The sequence below is a fragment of the Lepisosteus oculatus genome, chromosome 5, assembly GCF_040954835.1.
Source record: "Lepisosteus oculatus isolate fLepOcu1 chromosome 5, fLepOcu1.hap2, whole genome shotgun sequence".
Lineage (NCBI taxonomy): Eukaryota > Metazoa > Chordata > Actinopteri > Semionotiformes > Lepisosteidae > Lepisosteus > Lepisosteus oculatus.
Window position 1 is genome coordinate 57,762,389 of NC_090700.1, and position 22,514 is coordinate 57,784,902.

The following is a 22,514-nucleotide window of genomic DNA, read 5'->3' on the forward strand; positions in this document are numbered from 1 at the left end:
AAAGTAAATTGATGAATCGATTCATTCATTATTGTACTGTACTTCTACTTGAATATACAGTATTTTCAAGTGTTTTGTGACATTTTCCTTTGTTTTTGGAGTTGCAGTGTGTGGTCTGGCACGTGTAAAACATGTGTGATAAGAACCCTCTTTATAGCATTGACTGATAAAGCCCTTGCTGAGCTGATAGTGGCTGCTACTATAGGCCTGAACCACATGTAGCGTATTTACAAAGCAGGTTCTCTTGTTTCCTAGAAATAAAAAAAGCTGTGCCATTACATAGTACATCTAACAATTGCCATGATTTGTCTACCCACTCTTTCTTGCACCTGTTTGTGAACATTTTGTCTCAATGTGGCTTATTATTGAAACTGGCTTTTGTCACCTGATGGCATTGAGGGGATTTCAGTCATTGTGGACTGCTTACTTTGAAGGTAAATCAATTCTACAAAAATACTCAATGGTGCCAAGTTGCTGTAAAATCAACAAGTTGATCTTTTTTTATTCTTTTATTTTAGGCTTTGTTTTTTTTTCATCTTATTTACTCTGCCTACCTCATGTTCCCCTCAGTACGTATCTTCTCTCACATGGCCTGAGTCCGTGTTGCCCATCTGCCTGTTCAGCAGAGACTTATTCAGTAACATGAATTTACAGAAAGTTAGAAGTTTACCACCTTTGGAAGCTATAAGCATACCTTTGATAGCAGTGCCCTGCTGTTCACAGCTCTTAAAATGCAATGCAGTATTCTTTAAAAGATGGGCAGTCTTGTTGAAAATAACCATCAGCTATGTATGCTCAGAGACATCTTTACACCTAGCCATAAATGATGATGAAGAAGCTTGCTGTCAGAATTGTGAGAATGTTTGAAAGAAACACTCTTCACTAATTGCTTATTAAAAACAATGAATGGGTTCCATAAGCCTTTTCAGGTGGACGTTGAGGTTAATTTAAGGACAGAAGTGAAAAGCTTAATGCCAGAAAATAAAGCACCTTTTTTACTTATTTTTTCATCTTATTTCTTAAAATTCTTATTCATCCATTGTAACAGAATAATGTAATATGAAGCAAATCTAGAGCCATTTTCTGAAAAATTAATATATATATTTCAGAATAATCCCTCTACAGTAATAAACACAACACAATGTGTTAATGATTATTTTCTTAAGTTAATTAATGCCCTATGCACAAAGATACATTTGGCCTATCTTTGAATAAATGTTAGATTTTTTAATGGGGGAAATCCATGCTACAGTTCTTTCATTTGAAATAATATGACGTTGTGTTCAATAAGCATATGCCTACAAGCTACATTCAGTTAAATGAAGTCAAAACGTGTAACTTATCCCAGGCAATTCTGATTTCCTTTCATGTGCTAAACATGGATTTTGGAAGCATTACCCTGTAAAAAAGACTGAACTTCTCAAGCTGCTCAGCTGTGACCAGCTAGGAGGGCCTTAGATGAATGAAACTTTACAACAGGGTGACAAGTCATCACCGTGTCATTTTAGCCCAACACACAGCATGGTGGCATATTTAGCACATCCATACTAGCGAGTAGAAGGAAGTGCAGACCATCCAACTACATCATTGACAACACACATAAAAATGTAGGATCAACTTTCCTTTCCTCTGTATTTAGATTTTTTTTTTTACATTGGCAGGTTTTTAAAAAATAATACAAAGACATTGCTTCCCGGCCCTCTAGTCTTTGGAAATACATTGATTAATTTTAATGACAGTTGTGATTGTTGCTTAGCAGAGAACAAATATTTCAAAGCCAATGGCAAATGTTGCATATCTCAATCAGCAATTAACTAGTAAAAGCTCAGCCTACCTGCTGCTGCCTAATGTTTTCCCAAGGGTTTTGTTTTTCTGCTGATGAAGGGCCTCTCTGGAATCACTGAGATAGGCCGTGGCATTTGCAGTCTCTTTTGATACCAGAGGGAAGCCCACACATTTTCAAGGTGTGCTATCATTGATAAGAGTTTGAAATGTGGGATAGTGTTCTCCTCTGAAGCTGCCAGTCCTTTGTTGGTTTTATAAGGACTGTGCATGACCAAAAACAACCATAAACTCTGAGGTTCTGCCATTAATGTGACAGTCCGTCTGCTAAGAGAACAGCGCTGCGCATGGATTGATGGCAATGAAGTTCTTCCTTTGGTCAAAGACTTTATTTCACTTGCCAAAATGTGATAGAAAATCCCTGGGAACACTTTTTACATTTGAAAAATATCTGTTCAATATTTATTATTGAAAGCCCAGCACTTAATATACAGAAGTTATTGAAAAACACCAGCAATTCAAAATAATCACATTGACCTTCTGAAATTCACAATGTTCTGGGGTTTCATTAAGTTCACTAAGAATAATATATCACAGCCCCTTTTTTCTGCAATCATTTTCTGCCAATTATTTGAAAAAGAATGTTTTGTGTTGTAAGACTGCTGTTATGTAATTGAAGGAAATTAAATTAAATCATAGGCATTCTTAGCTCCGTGAATATTGAAGAATTTCTAACTTGCGAGGCAGCCGGTCCTCATGAACTTGAATATATTTATTGCAGGCATTCAGCTTTAAGGTATGGCTCAGCAGAATATTCAAAAAAGGCCTTTTGTTTTGCAGTTGCCTGGTAGCACAGGTGTTGCTCTGTTCTTCAGGCCCTAGACAGAGTTGCATATTGAATTTTAATTTGCTAATATTGTTAGCTGCACCCGTCTTGCTAATTGAATAATTCTGAATCTTATTTTTGTTGGTTTGTTTTTAAAGTTAACTCTATCCACCCACTGGGAAAACACTCTTGATGAGAACAAGTTTGTCATCACTTGATACAATTGGAGGTGCTCTGCAAACCTACAGACTGAAAACTGCTTATTGTACCTCTTCATGGCAGCTAATGAACAATTACAGTAAATTTTGCTTTGTAAAAGGAGCATTTATGCTAAAAAAAGATGTAAGATTTTGGAAATTGCTATTTTAAAGAATTACCAGGAAGACAAAAAGTTATTTATTTTAACTATTAAATTGAATCCTGCCTCAATTTTAAATAACAGAGGCTAACAGGAAGCACCAATGAGCACATTTGCTTCCTGCTTGCTCAAAAAAGTAAATGTGTTTTTAAAATATAATTTGTTTTGTTTTTCTTCAAAAATGAATTTGCCATGCCTAGCTTAAAAAACCTGGTTGATCCAGAAATGGATGCTTATCCAAACAAGTGTGGAATGACTTATTCTGTAGTTTTGACGTTCCCTGTTGGCAAGCAGTATGTCATTATGCAGCACATCAAGCCCATCAGTGGGGTGAATGTGTTGGTGCGTGCACAAGTACACAAGTAAGTGTTGCCCATCCCTACACCCGATGAGGGTTAATGGCTGTTTTCAGGAGCAAGTTTCTAAACAGGATTTCAGGCGTCACAGCTGCCCTTAGTAAAATGCCTCATCACTGTAGGCTCCAGATAAACTCCTGTTTAAGGTGAATCGGTTAATCTGAGTTTCTTAGGTTCCATGAAGAATCCCATGCCATTTATATACATCGATGCAAGTATATTATTAAGATGTAGGACTCTTACAGTAGCTCTTTATGATTTCTCCTTAAGAACTTCCATTCAGCCATTAAATGGCAACCTGGGAAGGCCCTCTGGAACACTTGCTAGGTTTAGTATATCTGTAACAGGTTTCTGTTTTTTTCATAGCCGTTAAGTATGATGCAGCTAAGGAGGAAAAGTACACACAAGAGGCCAAACAGAAAGAATTGCTTCGGATTGAAGAGGCCCTGCTGGCTGCAGCACAGAAAGGTATTTGCTCGACGCTCTGGAAGTGACAGTGAATGCAGATGTCTTTGTGCTTAAGATCCGAGTCTTTCTCAGCTCAACCTGTTCCATCTTCTGTCCTGCGCCTTTCCATGTCTGTGATGTTCATTCATCACCACTGGTTGTGTGGCAACACGCATTACCCAGAGTTACTCAGAAATGTGTCTTCATCTTGCAAAAAACTAAGTGTGACTTACTGGGGCATGCTTTACCACTACCTCTTCATTTAAGAATGTATCCTTCTTCTTTATGGTTTCTGTCTTTGCTTTTTGTAATTCAATTATACCCTAATTTTAAATGCATACAAAATATTAAGCGCAAAAGAAAACTCCGTTATCTATCATTTGTTTTTGTGAGTAGTTAACAGAACCAATGATCTAATCTATTTCTTGAAAGAAATCAGGTTATTAGATACATAAACATGGCTGGGTTCCTTGTTCCATTATCCTACATCCCTTTTAGTGTTTTTTTAATGCAATTTCATGTTTTTTCTTCTTGTGTCCTCTGTTTCAGGTTTCACTGTATTTCAAATGTCTTTGGATTTTTACTGTTTGTATTGTGTCCCCTTGTAGTGTTCTCTGTTCAAGACTTAAAAGGATCAGTTCTTTCAGCTTGTCAGAGTAGGACGTTTCCTTAAACCCTGGAAGGTATTTGGTTGCTCTTCTCCAGACTGATTCCAGTGGTTGCAGTATTTTTTTTAACACAAACACCTACCGTAAGTCTTTCATAGTAGTCTGAAAATCTGGATGTCATGTAATCAGCTTTGACAACTCTTAGCTGAAAACGGCACTGTGCACTAATTGATGTAATGGCATGTTACACTGAAATGGCTTTCATTTTGGTTCCAGTTTTCTGTAAGCAATTGCATTTGTAATGGGTAGTGCTTGTGTATGTGTGGCACTTTTCATCCCAAAGGATGACTGAATGTTACCTATGAAAGATGCACTTCTTCCACACCTGACGTGTAGTGACGTGCACGTGTTGGGGGCGGAGCGGTGGCACTGTGGCTCAGGATCTGCGCCTGTGGCTGGAAGGTTGCCGGTTCAAATCCCACGGCCGGCAGAGGAATCCTACTCTGTTGGGCTCCTGAGCAAGGCCCTTAACCCCAACTGCTCCAGGGGCGCTGTACAATGGCTGACCCTGCGCTCTGACCCCAAGCTTCTCTCCCTGTCTGTGTGTCTGTATCTCATGGAGAGCAAGCTGGGGTATGCGAAAAGATAAATTCCTAATGCAAGAGATTGTATATGGCTAATAAAATGATCTTATCTTAGCACCCACATAGGAGAAGCAAAGCAGACAAATGGGCAATTGATTCAATGATTCAATGAACTTTCAGTGTTCAGTTCATTTAAATTGAGGAAGATCCTTAGGCCACAGCGTACAAGCTCAGAGTGGAACTTAGCTGGTACACCACTAACACCATTAGTCTCATGAACTGTGCTGTGAGATCTTCAACAGCAAAGACGTCAGGAGCAAGATTTATTGCACCCAGTCTCCATCACAGGGCATTGGTAACATTTGATTTGAATCTGACCCGACAGAAACAATTAAAGTAGGGGTATATGCCTGTATAGTAATAACCACTGCTGGATTGCAAGAACAAGGCATTGTTTGTTTGATTTTTTTTTTTTATTGAGAGATAAATTGTGCATGCCCTTTCACCTTGCTGTCTACAGGTGACCGAGAGGTACTCATGTAAACATAAAGGGACAGGATGTTGTTAGACTCTTGCCATCTGGTCATGTTTATTGTTACGGTCAGCAAATGTGTGAAAAACAACACAAAAAAAACTGGCCAGTTGTTCAGCTTCTAAAAAACAAGGGTATTAATAAACCATCATTTGTAATTGGACTGACAGCAGAAGCAGGTAATGAAACAATAAAGGCTGTTTGTGTTTCATCCCTCTTATCAATTTACCAGAATTCCCTTCTCCTTGCTGCTTATAAATTATTATAATTTTAATAATACTTATGTCTGTACTGTCGGACTCTGACACTTGTAATATCAAAAAACCTTGACTCTGTGTTAATCATTTTAGATTTGATTATGCTGTTCCTTTTCACTGATGTATTTCATTAAACACTAATGTTTTTATTATCTAACACACAATAAATCCATCTAGATTAACTGTATCCTGGATTCACAGCAACTTTATTCTTGTTGACAGCACTAAAGAATAGGGATAGGAGATGCAAACAATGTTTTTTACTTAAATGTAATATTAATTACTTAATGACTGGACGCTGGGTTACAAGAAATTGGAACTTCTTATTGGAAACAACATTTCCGTGTGTTTAATGTAAACTCTGAAAAGGGTCTGATCTGTAAAAGACATGTCAGTCAGCCAAACGTGCTGTTTATTCAACTAGAATAAACAGGATGTCTTGAAACAGGTTTTCATGACATAAAAGACTTTCAAAGTTGAACTTCCCCTCTACTTCCTTTCTGCATTTGTAAAAAAAAAAATGGGCTAAGGTTCAGAAGGTAATTTATTATAAATCATGGGAATCTTAACCTTAAATCATCATAACAAACCATACTTGCAGCATAGAGTGTCTGATACAGTATAGGAAAACTCCACAGGTTTTAGGGGAATCACTGTAGAGGTGTGAGTTTGCAGCAAAGACTTTCATCAGATTAAACATTTTCCAGTAATGATCTCATGCTCATTACTCATGCTTATTAGCTCATGCTCATTTCATCAGTTTAATCCTCAGCCTGTTCCTCAGGATTTGTTGCTGCACACTAAGCATAAATAAAAAACAGAGATACGGTTAACTTAAAAAAAAAATGATATAAATAATTCTTGAAGTACTTCCACGTTTAATGTGGTGGGACTTTCATTTCCATTCAATGCTGTGTTTTAAGTGTTTTTCTTTACTCACATCAAGTTACTGCATACATATTATCAAAAGGTTAGTTTGTTTTCAATATAATTAATATTGATTCAGATACTCATATGTTATATTTTAAGTGTCTCTCAGTGTTTTTGGCATTGTTCTTATTTGCATGATGAACTTCAGTAAAGGATAGTTTCACTGTGGAAGGCATCCAGGTTTAAAGTCAACTGAAGGCAGGAAAAGGGGAACTGTGGGTCATTTTTTTTCTCCTAAACATGATCTTTTACATCTGTAGTATCATGAGCTCTGAAAATGCATTGTGTGACACAGACTTCCACATATCCTTGACAAGTTAAGTCCATGTTTTGTTAGAGAGACTATTCTATGAGACATCCTCGTAGACTTGAAATGGTCCTTATTTTGTTCCAAGTTTTGTTAGTGTACTAACTTCCATATTCCATACAGTAAGCATTCCACTTATGTGCTGTAAAGAAATTCAGAACTGCTGTTTTTGTTTGGAAATCATTACTGCTGCCCTTTAGCCCTCTAATTTAATTTACTTCTACCTCTGTGGTGTTTTCAGTCAGGAAGAAGCAAAATTTCCTTCATGACGTGTGCTCATTGTGAAAGAACAAAACAGTCCTTCAGTCCCTGAGAAATGTATTTTACACATGCCATATTCTCATTAGTTATCATACAGTATGTGTTGGCACACCAAACGCCATCGCAGTCATTGTCTGAGTGCAGTAAATGTTTTAAGTGTTTATTTCTGATCACGCAGCATTCCATTTATATACATTTTAGTAGAATTTTTGGCTGAATAGGCAGTAGTAAAATCCATATTTGTAGGTTATTATGCACCATTTTCCTATTTTTGACTAAAGAACCTAGTGTTCACAGTGATTGCAGCTTTGTGAGTATTTTGCATTGCTCTGTTCCTTTAAAAATCTTAATGGCTTAATAATTTAGTATGATGTTTTGCTATTTGCTTTTTGCCAACGTTGGATGAAGGCTCTCAGTCAGGAGACTTCTTATTCAATCTGGAGAGCTATGTGTACAAGGAACCAAAGCATGGTAGGTACAAAAAAAACTGGCCAGTTGTCATCAAAGGTTCTTTGGTTAGTAATGCTACTAATAATAGCATTAAGGACTTGCAAAAGCCTGCTATTTTTTTATTTTTGCACCACCTTTTGGTGAAGAACGGATTTTTGGTATATGTTGTCTTAAAAAACTGGTATTTATTAAGAAAGTCAATTATCCAAATTTACACCCTGTAGTTAAGTGAAAACATTTAGGGGAATAAATGCATCTTAATACCTGCAGGTACTGTAGCTGCATCAGCAGCATGCATAGGCTGCAAATGAACAAGTAAAGTTTATTCCATGCTGAAAAGAAACACAACATTTTGGCTGTGGAGCCTTCTTTAGGTTTTGTTTCTTCTCTTTTCAGCATGGAATAAACCTTGTTCCTTTGCATCTTAAAACCTGCACGGATTGTGAAGAGCCTTAATTTTTTTAAATTCCTTCCACATGTGACCATTTTTTTCCAGTCTTCCAATCAGTACAAAAATGACTTTTGCAAGGCGTCTCACCATGCTGTTCTGAGTAACTCTCGTTGTTTTACATGAATACGACTTGTTTCTTGTGTTCAGTAACAGTTGTATTATTTCTACCATGATCAAAAACCTAGGAATTGGATTTGTCTTTTGTGACATATTTTTTATTTTTAGAAAGTTTCTTTTAAATAGGACTAGGACTAATGTTGATTGGGAATGATGAATGAATTGCTCCTCGACAAAGGGATTTTTTTGTCATGAAATCTGGCAATCTTTCTGTCAATTTTACACTCTACCATGATTGCAGCCACCATTGTTTTTTTGACTTCAGATTGTATAGTTGATTTTGTAAATGGTAGGATGATCCAAACAGAGCCGCACAACACAGCCAATTACAGAGGAGTGTGGAAATGAAGGCAAGAAGGATAGAGTGCGGATTGCTGGCACACATTATAAATCTTCTTTTCCTCGTCTGCATTTTTGTCTTGAGGACTCGCTTTAATAAGGAGTAGAACTGCATGTTGATTATACAATTATAACAATTATAACAATCTTTTGTTATGACGTATATTATAATTATACATCATGATATATCTTGGTCGTCCTGGCACAGACCTGCATTGGATTTTTTTTTTTAATTTGTGGTTTAATTCAGAAGTAATTCCAGTTGCGTATTAAAAATATGTTTTAATGCAGAAATCCCGAAGGTCAAGAATAGTTTGAGAACTTTTTGGTTCTTATATTTTATAGATTCAGTATCATCAGATAGCTGTTATCATGCAGTGATGAGGATGGATATTAGACTACTACTGTCTACTGGGAAAAGAGTTCAATAAACATTTATTATGCGTGCCCCACCATGATCAAGAAGAACAAACATTTATATTTGGTCATGGTGTTATTTAAGCCTTTAATCTGTTAAAAGTTATTATTTAACAAGTCAGACCTATCATGATCATGACTGTGTATAAGCATAACCAAACAGCCAGAAACCTGTCTAACCTTAATAGATTTAGAATAATATGAATACATTTTCTTGTGGTTTACCTTTATAGTAATAATAAAAGGTGCAAAACAGATCTATTCAGTTTTCGTAAATTTAAGAATGAGCAGTGATTAAATAAAACAGCTGTCATATTTTCCATCCTTAAGAACATGGTCTCTTTTTCTAATTAGCTGCATAGTTAATAGTTTTTACTCTAATTTTGGTGTGTTGTGGAATGTTGGGAATTTGTTCTTCATCAGATTGCTGTTAGAGAACATTTTATGTGATTTTAATAACCGTTTCTGTTGTGTGCTACTCTGAATTATGTTCTGTTCTGTTGTGCTTTAGATGTTTTTCTTTACTAACATTTATTTTCTTTTTTAATGCTTGCAATAAATGATAAAAGGACGTAAGCATAAAAAGTATAAAAAACACTTTAAGAAATCTAAGCGACATGATCACAAGCAAGGTAGGTATGTGTGATGCTCGTCATTTCACTTGGAACTTCTGCTAGGAGACTTGTTCCACGCAGTGACTGTCTCTTCTTAATGAATTTAACATTCATTAAAGTTAGTGTTCGTTTAACAGGAAAGTGGACTGTAGTAACTGGGTGAACAAAGCAGTAAATAAAAAGAGGACTTGAATTTATTTGATGTACTGAACTGCCCAATATGACCCAATATTCTTTGTTTCTGTGGTATATCATCTTTCTACAGACCTATATTGACACTCCTACTGCTTTTTGATACTTGTATTAAAAGGAAGCCTTTAATACAGCATTGACATCAGCTGCATATCAGATTTCTGTCCTGATCTTTTAAGATATTAATAAACTATTGGTTTAGGGCTGGGTCTTACCGTATTGGTTCAACGAGACAATGCCACCATACATCTGTGTTCTGAATAAACATCTGCGCAGTGATAGTAAAAGCAATTTTGTGGGAAAATATGAAATTTTAGTTTACTCCTAATAGTTTCTTTGATATGAAAGTTTATATTGATGACCCACAGAGGTATTTGCCTACTCCTTAACTTAAGCGTCACATTATTTTCACACTATTGTTTGGCTAAAACAGTAAAAGATAATCCCTGTCATTTTTATGGAGCATAATTCCCTTTTACAATTAGAAACCTCAGGACAATCTCAAATTTCAAAAAGTATCCTCCCATCCCATGATTTTTGAATGGTGATTAGTGTGTTTTTACAAAATGTTGTTTAATATGACATTGAATAACCCTGCTTAGCTCTTGGGTGAAACCCCTGATATATGGGTACATAAACATGCCTGCCTCCGTATGGCACGCCACGCTCAGCAACACCTGTCGAGAGTAAGCACGAACTGGAGGAGCATTGCACCTCTTGCCTGTTCCACGACAGGCCTGTGGGTCTTTGGTATGTTGCGGAATCTGCAGGTTTTTAGAAACCTGAGAGATCTTTGACTACTACTAACCCTAACAGTTGGCCATTTAGCCAATTTTGCAGAACCGCTGGGGCAAAGATGCAAAGATGTTGGAATTCTAAAGTGTTGAACTGTTTTATGTCTTTCTGTCTATTCCTTCTGTTATCTCTGTACTATCTTTTCCATCAATACTGTTAAAAAGTGTTAAATCAAAGTTAATATTGACATCGTACTACTCAATGGCAAAGAAAAAGGGTATTTTGGGGGCATGAGCTTAAAGTGAAATTGTTTCATACTCCAATGGTCAGTGTCTGAGCTACATGAATGAATGTGTCCTTTAATTCCAGATAAATCCAAAGATGAAAAGAAGGACACATTTGCTGAAAAGCTAGCAACACAAATCATCAAAAACCTGCAGGTCAAAATAACCAGCATTCATATCCGATATGAAGATGATGTAAGTGTCTTTTTCAGTTTTTGAGCTCTGAAAGGTTCTTGAAATGCACTAGCTGGTTATCTGTTTTTCAAACATTGTAATTTAAGCAGAATAAAATTGTGTTTTGTAATCTTGAGTATCATAAGTCCTAGTCATGTTTGCCACGTGTGTCTATTCAAAACCATTAAGATGGCACAAATTATGTATTTTCTGGTTTTATTCACAGATTTCTGATCCAAACCGGCCTATCTCTATGGGTGTCACTCTTGGAGAGCTCAGCTTACAGGTACTGTATAATATATACAGTGGAATGGTACTGTATATGGCAGAGTGGTACGGTATGGTAGATTTTCTTTGGAGAGATTAACTGGTTTTGGCAGGGATAGAGTGACCTGCCTCATTTTGTAAAGACACCTTTTCCTTGTAAAGTGATGGATTGCACTGGGTGTATACAGCTGAAGTTAAGGAAATTGTTGGTTTACTGCATTATTTCTAAGTTTTCATTAGATGTCCTGTGCTGCTAAAGTTAAAGGACTATTTTCTTACAGCAGAACAGCATACCGTTAATACAGAAAAATAAAAATTACCAATGTGTCAGTACTTCACTGTCAGCCTTTGAAACACATTTCATTTTGCATAGTTATTTTCTGTTCAACTTCAGAAAATGTGAATGTTTTGTTTACTTATGCGGATCTGGGTACATTTTTGTTTGATTGAAGAGACAATATCATTAATGTTAGGTAAATATCAATGTGCTGTACGTCATGTCTTGTGATCGTGGGACTGAATGTGAAACCCATTTTCCAGTTTACTGAACAGAAACGGCACCTCATCACTAGTGTGCAAGGCGAGTGATGAGAGGATGAGGTCAGCTACTGTACTGTGCCTTGTTTGCTCTGGACGTACAAACATGGGCTAGTCTGACTCATTCATGGGAGATGTTGGCGCTGAAAAGGCAGCACAGTTATTTCTTCTCAGAATCTCTGCAGCCCTTAGAGTCATAACTTGCCGTCACAGCATCTCGATAGTCTTATCTGGGTGCAGGTTGCTTCCTCAGTCTCGGGAAAACCTTTGTAGGTTGACTGGAGATCAAGAACCTACTGTACTAAGCAATGAGGAATGAACTGTCTGCTTAGCTGGTTTACATGAATTGAAAAGTGTGGTTTATGTTAAATAAAAAATAGAAGCGAAAGTAAATCATTGCAGATTAGTTAAAATAAATGGATGGTGTTAGTTCGTGTGGTTTAGTGGTTACAATTGAGGTCCTCACAGCACAATGAGTGCAATGAGTGTTGCTCTTCTCTGTCCTGCTTTAATTGTGGAATTAGAACCTTCACTCTTGTGCAATTATCCTTGTCTTATGGAAGGCATTATTCCAACATATTGTTCCTTATGGAGAAGACAGGGAACACCCACTGAGGCACAGAGTGGGGCACAGAGACAGTAACTCACAGCTTCAGAGCCCTGGTTTATGTTCCAGCTCGAGCTGTCCGTCTGTGTGGTGCTGGTGCAATTTCCCTTGCCACCTTCCAGGTGAATGCTCAAGACGATTCAATAACTTTTTTTTTCTAGTGCACCTTGCACAAGCAGTGTGACTATAGAGAAATAAAACCAAATTAAAAACAAATGTGTTGTTTCTCTGCTGTTTTGCATAGGTTCAGCATTAAATAGGGGTATGAAAGCTATACCACAATAATGCTGGTCTTGAAAGGAAACCACAGTTTAAATATGTTTTGCCATACCTCTTTCCTCCCGAGGACCATGATGTTCTTTCATTTTGGTGGTAAAACATATGTGAAAAGGTTTGATGCAGTTATCATTTATGGGGAGAAATAAAAAAGCAATGTAAAAACACAGATGAGTTTTGCTCCCTTGCTGTAGAAACCTGAAGTGTGTGTATATATAATTCAAAACCAAATAAGAAATGTTAGATTAGCTTTGGATGGACTGCATATTTGCATTGCAAAGAGGCAGGGAAATTTCCTCCTTGTATTTTCTGTGATGAATTTTTCCATTGATTGAGAGAACACCATGTCCTCTTTGAAGACCTGTCACACTAATACGCAGGTCGAAGGCTTTAATTAGCGTGCAGCACTCAGAGCCTACTTGGATCAAAGCGAAAAAGATCCAATTCAGTCACTGTTTTCTGAATCAGCAAACACTGGGAGTCTTCAGTAAATGCTGTGCTCTCAAAACCTTTTCTGCTTTACCGAGTGTTTAACATCATTGGTATAAAACCTCTTTTCAGACTTAAGTAGGAGAAATATCTGGATTTTTTAGAAGTATTATACATATTTCAGTAGGTTATGTTGCTTATTTTAACATTTTGTGACTAAAAATATATCCGCAATGGCCCATTAATATTGTGATGGCTTAATGGGTTTATGTTCCACAGTGTCATCTGTATGTGGCTTGTTTATAATGAAGGTGCATGAGCCTTTCACGCACAAAAAACTCTCCAGGCAACATTTATTGAACATAGGTTTTTGTGCTCATGTCTCATTGCAGTTTAAAAAACACAAATGATGAGACACCTTATAAAGTAAAAAGGGCAATGAAAATGCGAACGTGATCAAGTCTGACACGTCTGAAGACTGACGAGAAGGATGTGATTGTTTTTCTTTTGTAGACCTCGGATGAGAATTGGAAGCCGTGCATACTAAATGAAACAGTCAAGATCATCTATAAGGTAATACTAAATCCAACCGTACAAATTATACTTAACAGTGAAGTGTGTTGCATTTCTTCTAATGCACCATACAGTATGCCACCACGAACTGCAGAACTTATTAAACAAAAGAAAAAAAATAGTTTCTACATTCCACGTATTCTTGGTATTTCAGTGATTTATTTTTTAGCTTTTGATCTTCTGTTTCTTGTCCAGGAAATGTCTCTTTAGCTTTCTGTAGTGCCTGTCTTTGTCTTTCTGTTCCTCTTTGCTGCCATGAATCATCCTCTGTTCTGCTCATGTATCGTGCCTTGAGCTAATTGTCCTTCTATGTGATCTTGTGAAAATTACAATGTGAAAATGCCCTGGGGTGCTAAAAATACTGTGAATGGACAAATACAGAATGGATGATTTTCTGATCTTTTAAACTTGGTCTTCTAGCTGGTCCGTTTGGAAAGCCTGTGTGCCTACTGGAATGTTAACAGCCAGATATTCTACCGAGGATCCTGGGACAATATATTGGTAACCTTCATAATTGGTTTCTAATTTTTGTTAGTTTTTGATTTTTGTTTTATGTTAATACACAGGGAAATTAATTACATAACTTTTGTATATCTTGACGGTATCCTGTGTAATAAATAGCCATGGCTGCATGAATAGTATACATTGTAATAATAATAATAATAATAATAATGATTACATTATTATTAATTATTTAGGATTTGCTCCTCAGCTAATGGCAGGTGGAGTTGTTTTTATCAGGATTACAGTATATGCATCTTTCATGGGTGAAAAAGAGGTTACGAGGTTTTGGGAAGAGAAGTAGGAAAGTATTATTTAAAGCTCTGATAAGTTGGTTTGATATTTCTTATTGTTTCCTTTATTTGTGCCTGAAACATCAAAAGTACAAACGTATTCAAACTGTTAAGCTTTGTTTTCAAGCATAAAATGAAAAAAGCTGCCCTGTGCTTGTCTGTGCAGATTTTGTGACTAATGAGGTCTGAATAGCATCTTTTCTTGAGCTAGAACTTTTAGTGTTGACAGTTTTAATAGAAGGAATTCTCAGTAATATACAGAAGACAGTTTTATTATTGTTTTTCAGTAATTTTAGGTCCATCAAAGCAGAACGTTGCTTGTTAACTGCCAATATTGTGACGAAAAGCAAATGTACTGTTTCATAGTGTTCCCCAAGTAGGTGTTAAAAAGGACTGCAGTTTTGTGTTCAATAGTTCCTTTAAAACATTAAACACTTTGTATAAGTAAACAAACCTTTCTTAACAGAAAACTTCCTTTCAGGTAAATATAAAGTTTTTTTTTTTGTGTGTTTACCAAAGAGGATCTGAAGAAACCACAGGAAACTGTTCTATAATCTCACTCAGAGTTTGTGTTAGGTCTTTATATTTTGTTTCAGTACATATAGTGTGGGAGCCGTGGTACAGTAGCTCCGATGGCAAGGGGGTCTGGCTCCTGACCGGAAGGTCCTGGGTTCAATCCCAGGTTTAACCCTTCGGGGGTAATAGGCTGGCCGGAGCGTGATGCTGACCACATCACCTCCACCTCCAGTGTCGGATGGTTGAGAACAATGGTGGCCCTTGCCCCCCAATCCCCTTGGGCCTTGATGGCCTGAAAAGGGGACCTAACCTACCTGCCTATAGATAGTGTAAGCATTTTAACCAGCACCGTGGCCATGTGTTTTAAGTTTAAAATGCAGGGTAACCAGCATTTTGTTTTTTTTTTAAAGTTTTAATGTTTATTATTAATTTTCAGCTATTTAACAAAAAAGAAATCCTCGAGAGTGATTTATTTTCTCTTTATCTCTGGATGAACGAATGACACGCAGAAAGTTGGTTTCAAAATTAAAGATCATGTTGAACATGAAATGTAAAGAAGCGGTCAAAAACAAACCCATTTTAAAATTAGTGCTCTGTTATTTTAGTGTGTTAACTAGAGCTACAGTAGTACCTGTTTTTTTTTGGCCCTGTGGTGAGTTGAAAGCAGTTGCGAAATCTACCTCTGGAGCAGGTAATTGTTTTTTTTTTTTAAATTAAAAATAACCCATTACCCAAGAAGAAGTGTAAACAAACATGACACTCAGTGGAGGGATGATGCTCAGTGTCATGGATCAGAAGCTGATATAAGCTCTTTTGTGGTGCTGGAAAGTGGAGAAATCACTTTAATCAGTTGCACGTCTGGTGAAGAAAATCAGGTTTCTGGAACAGGCTGTTGAAATCATCAAAATCTCACAACACAAACATCCTCTGTCAGGATGTTTACCCAGTCTTGGTTACCTAACAGATCAGCTTTATATCTCTTTAATTTGATCAGCTTGCCTGTCTTCAAAGGCCTCGGATACAGTGCTTTATTGTGGAGTAGCATTGAAGTTGACAGAGACAGAAGGAAGTGTGCTGTATGAGCACGTACCAGATCTGACTGGTACCTTCCACTCCTGCCTAGGATTTCATAGCAGCAGCAAACAAGATAGGAAGTTTCAGTGAACCGCGAGTTGCTTTGTCCATGAATTGACGGTGATTTATATCATCATTGCATAATATCTTTTTAAAGAGTACGTAGTCTCCACAGACATTTTGCTCTTTACTTTTTATTTGCAGTTAATCAAATAATTGCTCCCACTCCACCGAAAGACATTCTATAAAACCAAAAGACAGCATCTTCTACCTGAGCACCTTTGTCAGTCCCTACACGGTCCCCAACACTGGCTCACTGTTTAGTTGTATCACCAGTGCTATGAGGGCTGTTGATCTAAATTTGTGTGGTGTGCTTATATGCATGTTTAATTTTATGTGGAGGACTTAAGGACTGTAAGGGTAAAGCTCATTAGTGTTCTTTGTTTCTGGCCTATTTGAGAATGGACTCCCACACTTGGATGCTTATCTTGGTGTATTCCTGGCCTTTTTTATGAATGAGTGATTCTGGCAAGCATCTTACCTCTCCAATGAGAACGTTGATCTGAGCTCTCTCAGTGCACTTAAGATGGGACAGAGGCCTCAGGAGGAAGGCATGAATCAGCTCAGGAGCTGGTTGAACTGCTTGCTGGTGGCTCTTAGAAGACGCTGAGGAGATGTTTAATTGCATTTAGCAGATGGGATCAACAGGCTGATCTGTTTTCAGTTGGCACACTATGTCATAGGCCACCTACTGTACGTATGTCATTTATAACAGATAAGTTCCCTCAGAACAACAATGGGCATCAGATGGATATATGTTATTACTGTTTCTCTTTTGTGGAGAAAAAATGAAATGAAAAATAGAAAACAGTTCAGACAGGTAATGCAATATAATAACATTTCATTTTGTTTCTCAAAAAATGTTGTTTTCTAAATAATTTCTGATTTACAAATCCCTTCTAAGAATCTGGTCAGATCATCATGAAGGGAAGGACATTATCGAATCCTTATTACTACCCTTCTGTGCTTTCACAAAAAACACAAAACCTAAATCACATTTTTATATGTGGTCAAAGTGATTTGCTAATGTCCCCATTTTTGCAAAAGACAAATTCCTAATACAAGAAATTGTGTATGGCCAATAAAGTGATCTTATTTTATTTTATCTTTATTTTATCTTATTTTTGCAGTAGTGAAAGAGCCTGCTCACATATTTGCTATGTATGGTGCTTGGTTTGCTGCGAATAATTAAGATTGATGGTGTGGGACCATTTCCTTTATCTTGAAAAAAAGTTGCAGCATTGCAATGATTTGCATTAAAGGCAGATGTACATCTAACAGAAAATAGAGTTCAACATGCTGCTTAATTTGCAGATTAACAAGAAATAGAATTGAACAGTCTGTAATGCTGAAATCAGAATTAGTGGTTTGTCATTTGTTCTGGTCAAAAGTATAAAATATATAGATTAAAGTCAATTGTGCATTTTCATAAATTGCAGTTTTTAATGTGCAACCTTTTGTAAGAATACATGTTTGAAGAAATCCAGTGAAATTCCTTGGTTCAATCTAAGTACTTTGCTTCAGACTCTATGTAAATAAAACGTTTTAATCTTCCACTGTTTAAGCTTAAAAGCTTAGCTTTTCTTTTGCTACTATAACATTAGTTAGTTGACATTAATAAGAGAAAAGAGCATCCTGACTCTGACTTGTTTAATATTATACAGGAAGTGTCTGTTCAGGAAGTGAGACCAGAGGAAATGACACGGTTAGCAAATCAGGTTGCCTTATTCATCTGTGCTGACAGGTTTAATAGCCATGGCTCCTAATTAATAGTCAACATAAACCATATGTTGAGGTGTGCAAGAGACAAAAATGAGTGTCACGTAACAGGAAACTGGTCGAACAAGCTGCTCGTTTTTAGAGCTGGATTAACAATAACTACCTCTCCAGCTTCCTTTCCCAGATTTAATTAGCTTTCCCATAAAGGATTAAAAAAATACTTTTGTCACATAAGTAGTGGTACCTATTGTCGTTATATCTTGGTGATGAATAATTCAGCAATTTAAAAAAAGCAAGGGTTGCTTGAATTTGTGTAGTATGCTACATAGGAAAATTCGCAAAATTACATCAGTTTCACATTAAGCAAAATGTTAAAATGTATGTAAAGCAAAATGGCATAAAATAAGTTCTAAATGTTAACTTTTTGTTGATTGTGGTTTTTAATGCACAGTGGCAGTTTTGGAGTTTAACTTTCTATTTTGTCGGGCCCAGGAAGGCCAGTAAGAGGGTGATCAATTTAATCCTAATTTTTTTTGCTGCTTTCAAGGTATTCCTCTCTCTCTGGGAAACGATAAGGATTATCCATCTATTCTGCATTTAAAAAATGTTTTAAACTCTTTTGTTCATTAAGACGTTATTTAACCTGGAAGCTTACAGAGCACATGGTTTAGAAGTCCAAGAGACTTCTGTAGTAAAAAAACTGTTTCTATATTTTGTAATGTGTACCCAATCTGGATATGGAAATAATATGCAAATACCATTGAATTACTGTACATTCCTTGAGTTCATTTTCTACAGAAGGCAGTTTTTGTGTTGATGCTGTACAGTATGTGCTTCGGCGCTGCTTCAATTTAAAATTGTGTAAGCATATATTGTATAATTTAGTAAGGCTGTTAAGTTGCACTTCTGAAAGGTCTGAACATTTTGTACTGATTAAACAGACTGTGAATAAAAATAATAATTGCTTGAGGTTGAGAACTCCTGCGCTTAATCCAGATTATTATGACAGGTGAGCGAGCGCCGGAGCAGCTATTTCTAAAAGGCTCCAAAATGGTTTCTTTACATTTTTTTCTGTATAGTGATAGGTACTGAACATCAGTAGTCCTTGGTTGCTGCCGTCAGTCTGCGATGTGTCCTGAGCTCTGCAGAGCACGAGCAGACCAGCCTGTCCAGGCTCAACAAAGCCTCGCCTGTTGCTTTTCTCACTTATTTGTGTGGGATATTTAAATCTGTGGTCCTCCTGTCTCGGGAATGAAGACCTATCTCGCTTAAAAAAAGCTGAGCTTGGAAGACTTTCCATATTGACACAGTCATGCACGTCTGTACAAATATGACACCTTTTTGTACATGGAAATGTCAAAAACTGTAAGGTTTCCTGTAGAGTAGGTGTATCCACGTTTGAAAATTAAAGTTTGTTGAGTCCTGTGGATCTGTCAGAAAAGCAAATGAGCACTGAGAATTAAAACATACTTTAAGCCAATTGAAAATAAGCAGATGGACTTCATGAAGGCACCAGAAGCCCCAGCACTCACCCTGCTATTGGGCACAATACTTTGTCTTGTATAAATATATATTATATGTATTTTCTTAAATAAATGTGGGTGGTGCAGACACTGAATTTGAATATCTGGAAATGTTTTGCATCTTAGAAGTGGGTGGTTTTAAATTCTCATTGGCACTTTATTCTCAATTTCATTTAAAACATCAGTTTCCCTTAATTTCTTTGAGATATTTAGTCAAGCTTGTCAGTGTAAAGTATTTCAAACATTTTATTATATAGATACATGATACCTTATAGTAAATATAGTACAACCCATAAAAAAAGCCTTTTTGAAGGTTGATGTACACCTTTTGTTAAACAGGACTTTGCAGGTTCCTGAAAATGCTTTTGAATCATTCAGGCTGCCTGCTTTCTTTGTTGTTAATTGTTTATTATTTTCTCTTAACCTCCTTCTATTTATGTCTCTACAGTGGAAGCTTAAAGATGGAATCAATACAAAAAAAGACGAGCTCAAAGACCATCAATACAGTACGTAAGCAGAAGTGAACAAGCAGACATAAATTAGCATGGGGATAAAGAGTTTTTCTCTTGTTAATTTTATGAGATTCCCTTTGCTCTCCATGCCAGCAAAAACAGGCTGAAAGGGAAACCATGGAAATCCTCCTCTTTATCTGTGCACTGCTTTTATCTTGGGACAGACTCCCACACAATTATTTGTTTTTTTGGCATTCAGAAAACAACCCAGTATCTATCTGATGTGCCCACGAGCATTTAAAGCTCAGTCTAGAAGGTGAAGTGGCCAATGAATTCTGCTGGTCAACACTCTGTCATTTAATTACAAAAAGGGCCTTGTGCAGCTTAATTCTGTTGCAGGAGAACACCAAGCCTGTGTAACATGACTACCTTTGACTCAGATTCAACAAATAATCGTCCTCAAATTTAACATTTGTTCAATGCAAAAAAAAAACATTAGAAGCTGATGCTATTTGATATGCAAAAATGATTTCTGCAATACTGAACATTTCTGAGAAGTAGGAGAGGAGGGACAGTGGAAACCTTTTGCCTTCAGTCCTATTGTAAATATTAATATGCACAGCAAACATTAAGTATTTGTACAGGTACTACCAGTAATACTAGATGAAATGTGTGAATTCCCCTGATGATGAATTTGTTTACCTCCCCATTCTGTTTGTGTAAGAAGGAAAGGAAAAATATTGTTGAAACTGCGAGCACCCTTACGGTTTATTTGAAGATTGGCATTGCACATGTTGAAATAGATTCTGATTATGTCTGAGACTTTCATTTGTGTGTTCGACTCTGCAGCGTCTCTGGATTTCTGGTCTTGAATTTGTTTAAAGAGGCAGTGTGTCGGTACACAGAGAATAAGGAAGAAAGCTATTAATTCAGGTTTAGTCCTTCTCGGCAGAGTGCTCTTGGAAAAATCCCTCCAGTGTCCTTGCTCACTTCCACAGACTGTATATCCTACCTAGCCTCCTGAATCTCAGCTAAAAGAAGTTTTAGAGAACTGAAAGACTTCAGATTATTATTTTACTGTTATGTGCATAACAAGAAATAGTTTGACTGCAGAAGACCTCTTGCAATGACTGCAGAGTCGGGGTAGCAGTCAGAACCAAAGAATGTTGGCTTTGAAGAATAATGCAAACTTTCTCTGTTCTAATACAGTTTTCAGACCCATTTTTGCTTCGGCAAGGCTTTGCATTGACCCCCATGCTGAAATTGAACTCAAGTCCCCAAAGGTCTGTCTGGATTTGGCTGTGCAGAATATTGCCATTGAAATGACCAGGCCACAGGTAAGAAGGCCCAGAACCTATTGTATGTGTTATCATCAGGCTAGTGGCTTTTTTAGTGTCAACAAAGCTTCAGGCCATATAGAGTTGTGCTTCAGTATGACTTGCCTTCATTACTGTGCTCTCGAATAATAATAATAAGAATATGAATAATTTGTTGTTATTGTTATTGTTATTGTTATTATCAGATGTGAGGTATCAGGACTTTGAAGACCTTGTTAGTCTCTTCATCCCACAGCACAGGCTTATTCCTTTTACATTTGCCAAAAAATGTATCTTTGTATTAAACAAATTGATATATACATATCAACTGATATTTGTTATCAGTTATCAGGGGTTTTGCTTTAAATGTTTACCCATTCATTTCCCTGCATGCCTGTAATATTTTGAGCATACTTCAGCTGCTTATAACTGCATTTTTAAATATTTGGACCAATTTGCCTTCATTATGCTCAACCATAGATTTGTGAGACTTCCCCCGCCTGGCTGCAGAGAGACATTGTCTTCTGTTTAATTGGCAGATGTACTGCGTGGGATTTGATGTTACGCACAGTTTAATTTTTCCTGTGAAATATTTATTCGCTGTCGATCCAGCGCTTAGCATGTGATGTCAGTGACTTAATTTATTTGATATTTGCTGGAGAAAGCCAGGCACGGCTTTTAGTCATCTGTCTTCTGAAATGGGAATGTTTACTGCCATGTGTGAGCAGTCAAATATTTGAGCATTTTGCTTGATATATTTTTCTTTCGAAATACTCACGTTTACAAATGCGCAAGCTCCTGTTGTTGCATATTCTCTCTTATGAATACCATTGTATAAAGGGCTGTTTTTAACGTTCCATGTTTTTTGCAGTATCTTTCTATGGTGGACTTACTTGAATCTATCGACTGTATGGTAAAGAATGCCCCATACAGGAAATACAGGCCAGATGCACCTGTTCACAGGAACGTCAAAAAATGGTGAGCTAGTATAAGTGTTTAATAAAACCTAGGTTCATGTTGCAAAAACCAAAGGAGTTTCTTTGTTCATTTATTATTGTATTCAAGACCATATTACTGAATGGAATTCATTGAGATCCATCTGACATCTGTTAGATGTGGTAATCTCTTCCATTGGTTAAACAATTGATGTAATAGTCTATTGAAATAATATTAAATACCACGTCTTATGTGTCATTGAATGTGTTAATTGAATCTGGTTTTGATGGGTTCCAATAATTTGCATTCTGGACAGCAACTTTAAACAGTTTATACAGTAAGTGTAAACTTACAGCTGTCCTTTCATAGGCCAAATTCATCTAAGCTTTCTGGATAGATCCAAATGCACAAAAG

At 36.7% G+C, this 22,514-nt stretch overlaps 1 protein-coding gene across 5 annotated transcripts in view; it reads left to right on the forward strand.

The window, feature by feature from the left end:
* The window catches only part of vps13c (vacuolar protein sorting 13 homolog C), a 98,626-nt gene that overhangs the window by 12,438 nt on the left and 63,674 nt on the right, over nt 1–22,514 (forward strand). For 3 of the 5 annotated variants that reach the window (XM_015343624.2, XM_015343621.2, XM_015343622.2), the window contains exons 5-14: nt 3,689–3,790; nt 7,657–7,719; nt 9,592–9,654; nt 10,933–11,042; nt 11,248–11,307; nt 13,651–13,710; nt 14,131–14,211; nt 19,845–19,902; nt 21,058–21,185; nt 22,036–22,142. In XM_015343624.2, the coding sequence (XP_015199110.2) occupies nt 3,689–3,790; nt 7,657–7,719; nt 9,592–9,654; nt 10,933–11,042; nt 11,248–11,307; nt 13,651–13,710; nt 14,131–14,211; nt 19,845–19,902; nt 21,058–21,185; nt 22,036–22,142 (832 nt within the window). The remainder of the gene's footprint in view (nt 1–3,688; nt 3,791–7,656; nt 7,720–9,591; nt 9,655–10,932; nt 11,043–11,247; nt 11,308–13,650; nt 13,711–14,130; nt 14,212–19,844; nt 19,903–21,057; nt 21,186–22,035; nt 22,143–22,514) is intronic. The other 2 variants (XM_015343623.2, XM_015343627.2) reach the window with 1 other exon arrangement.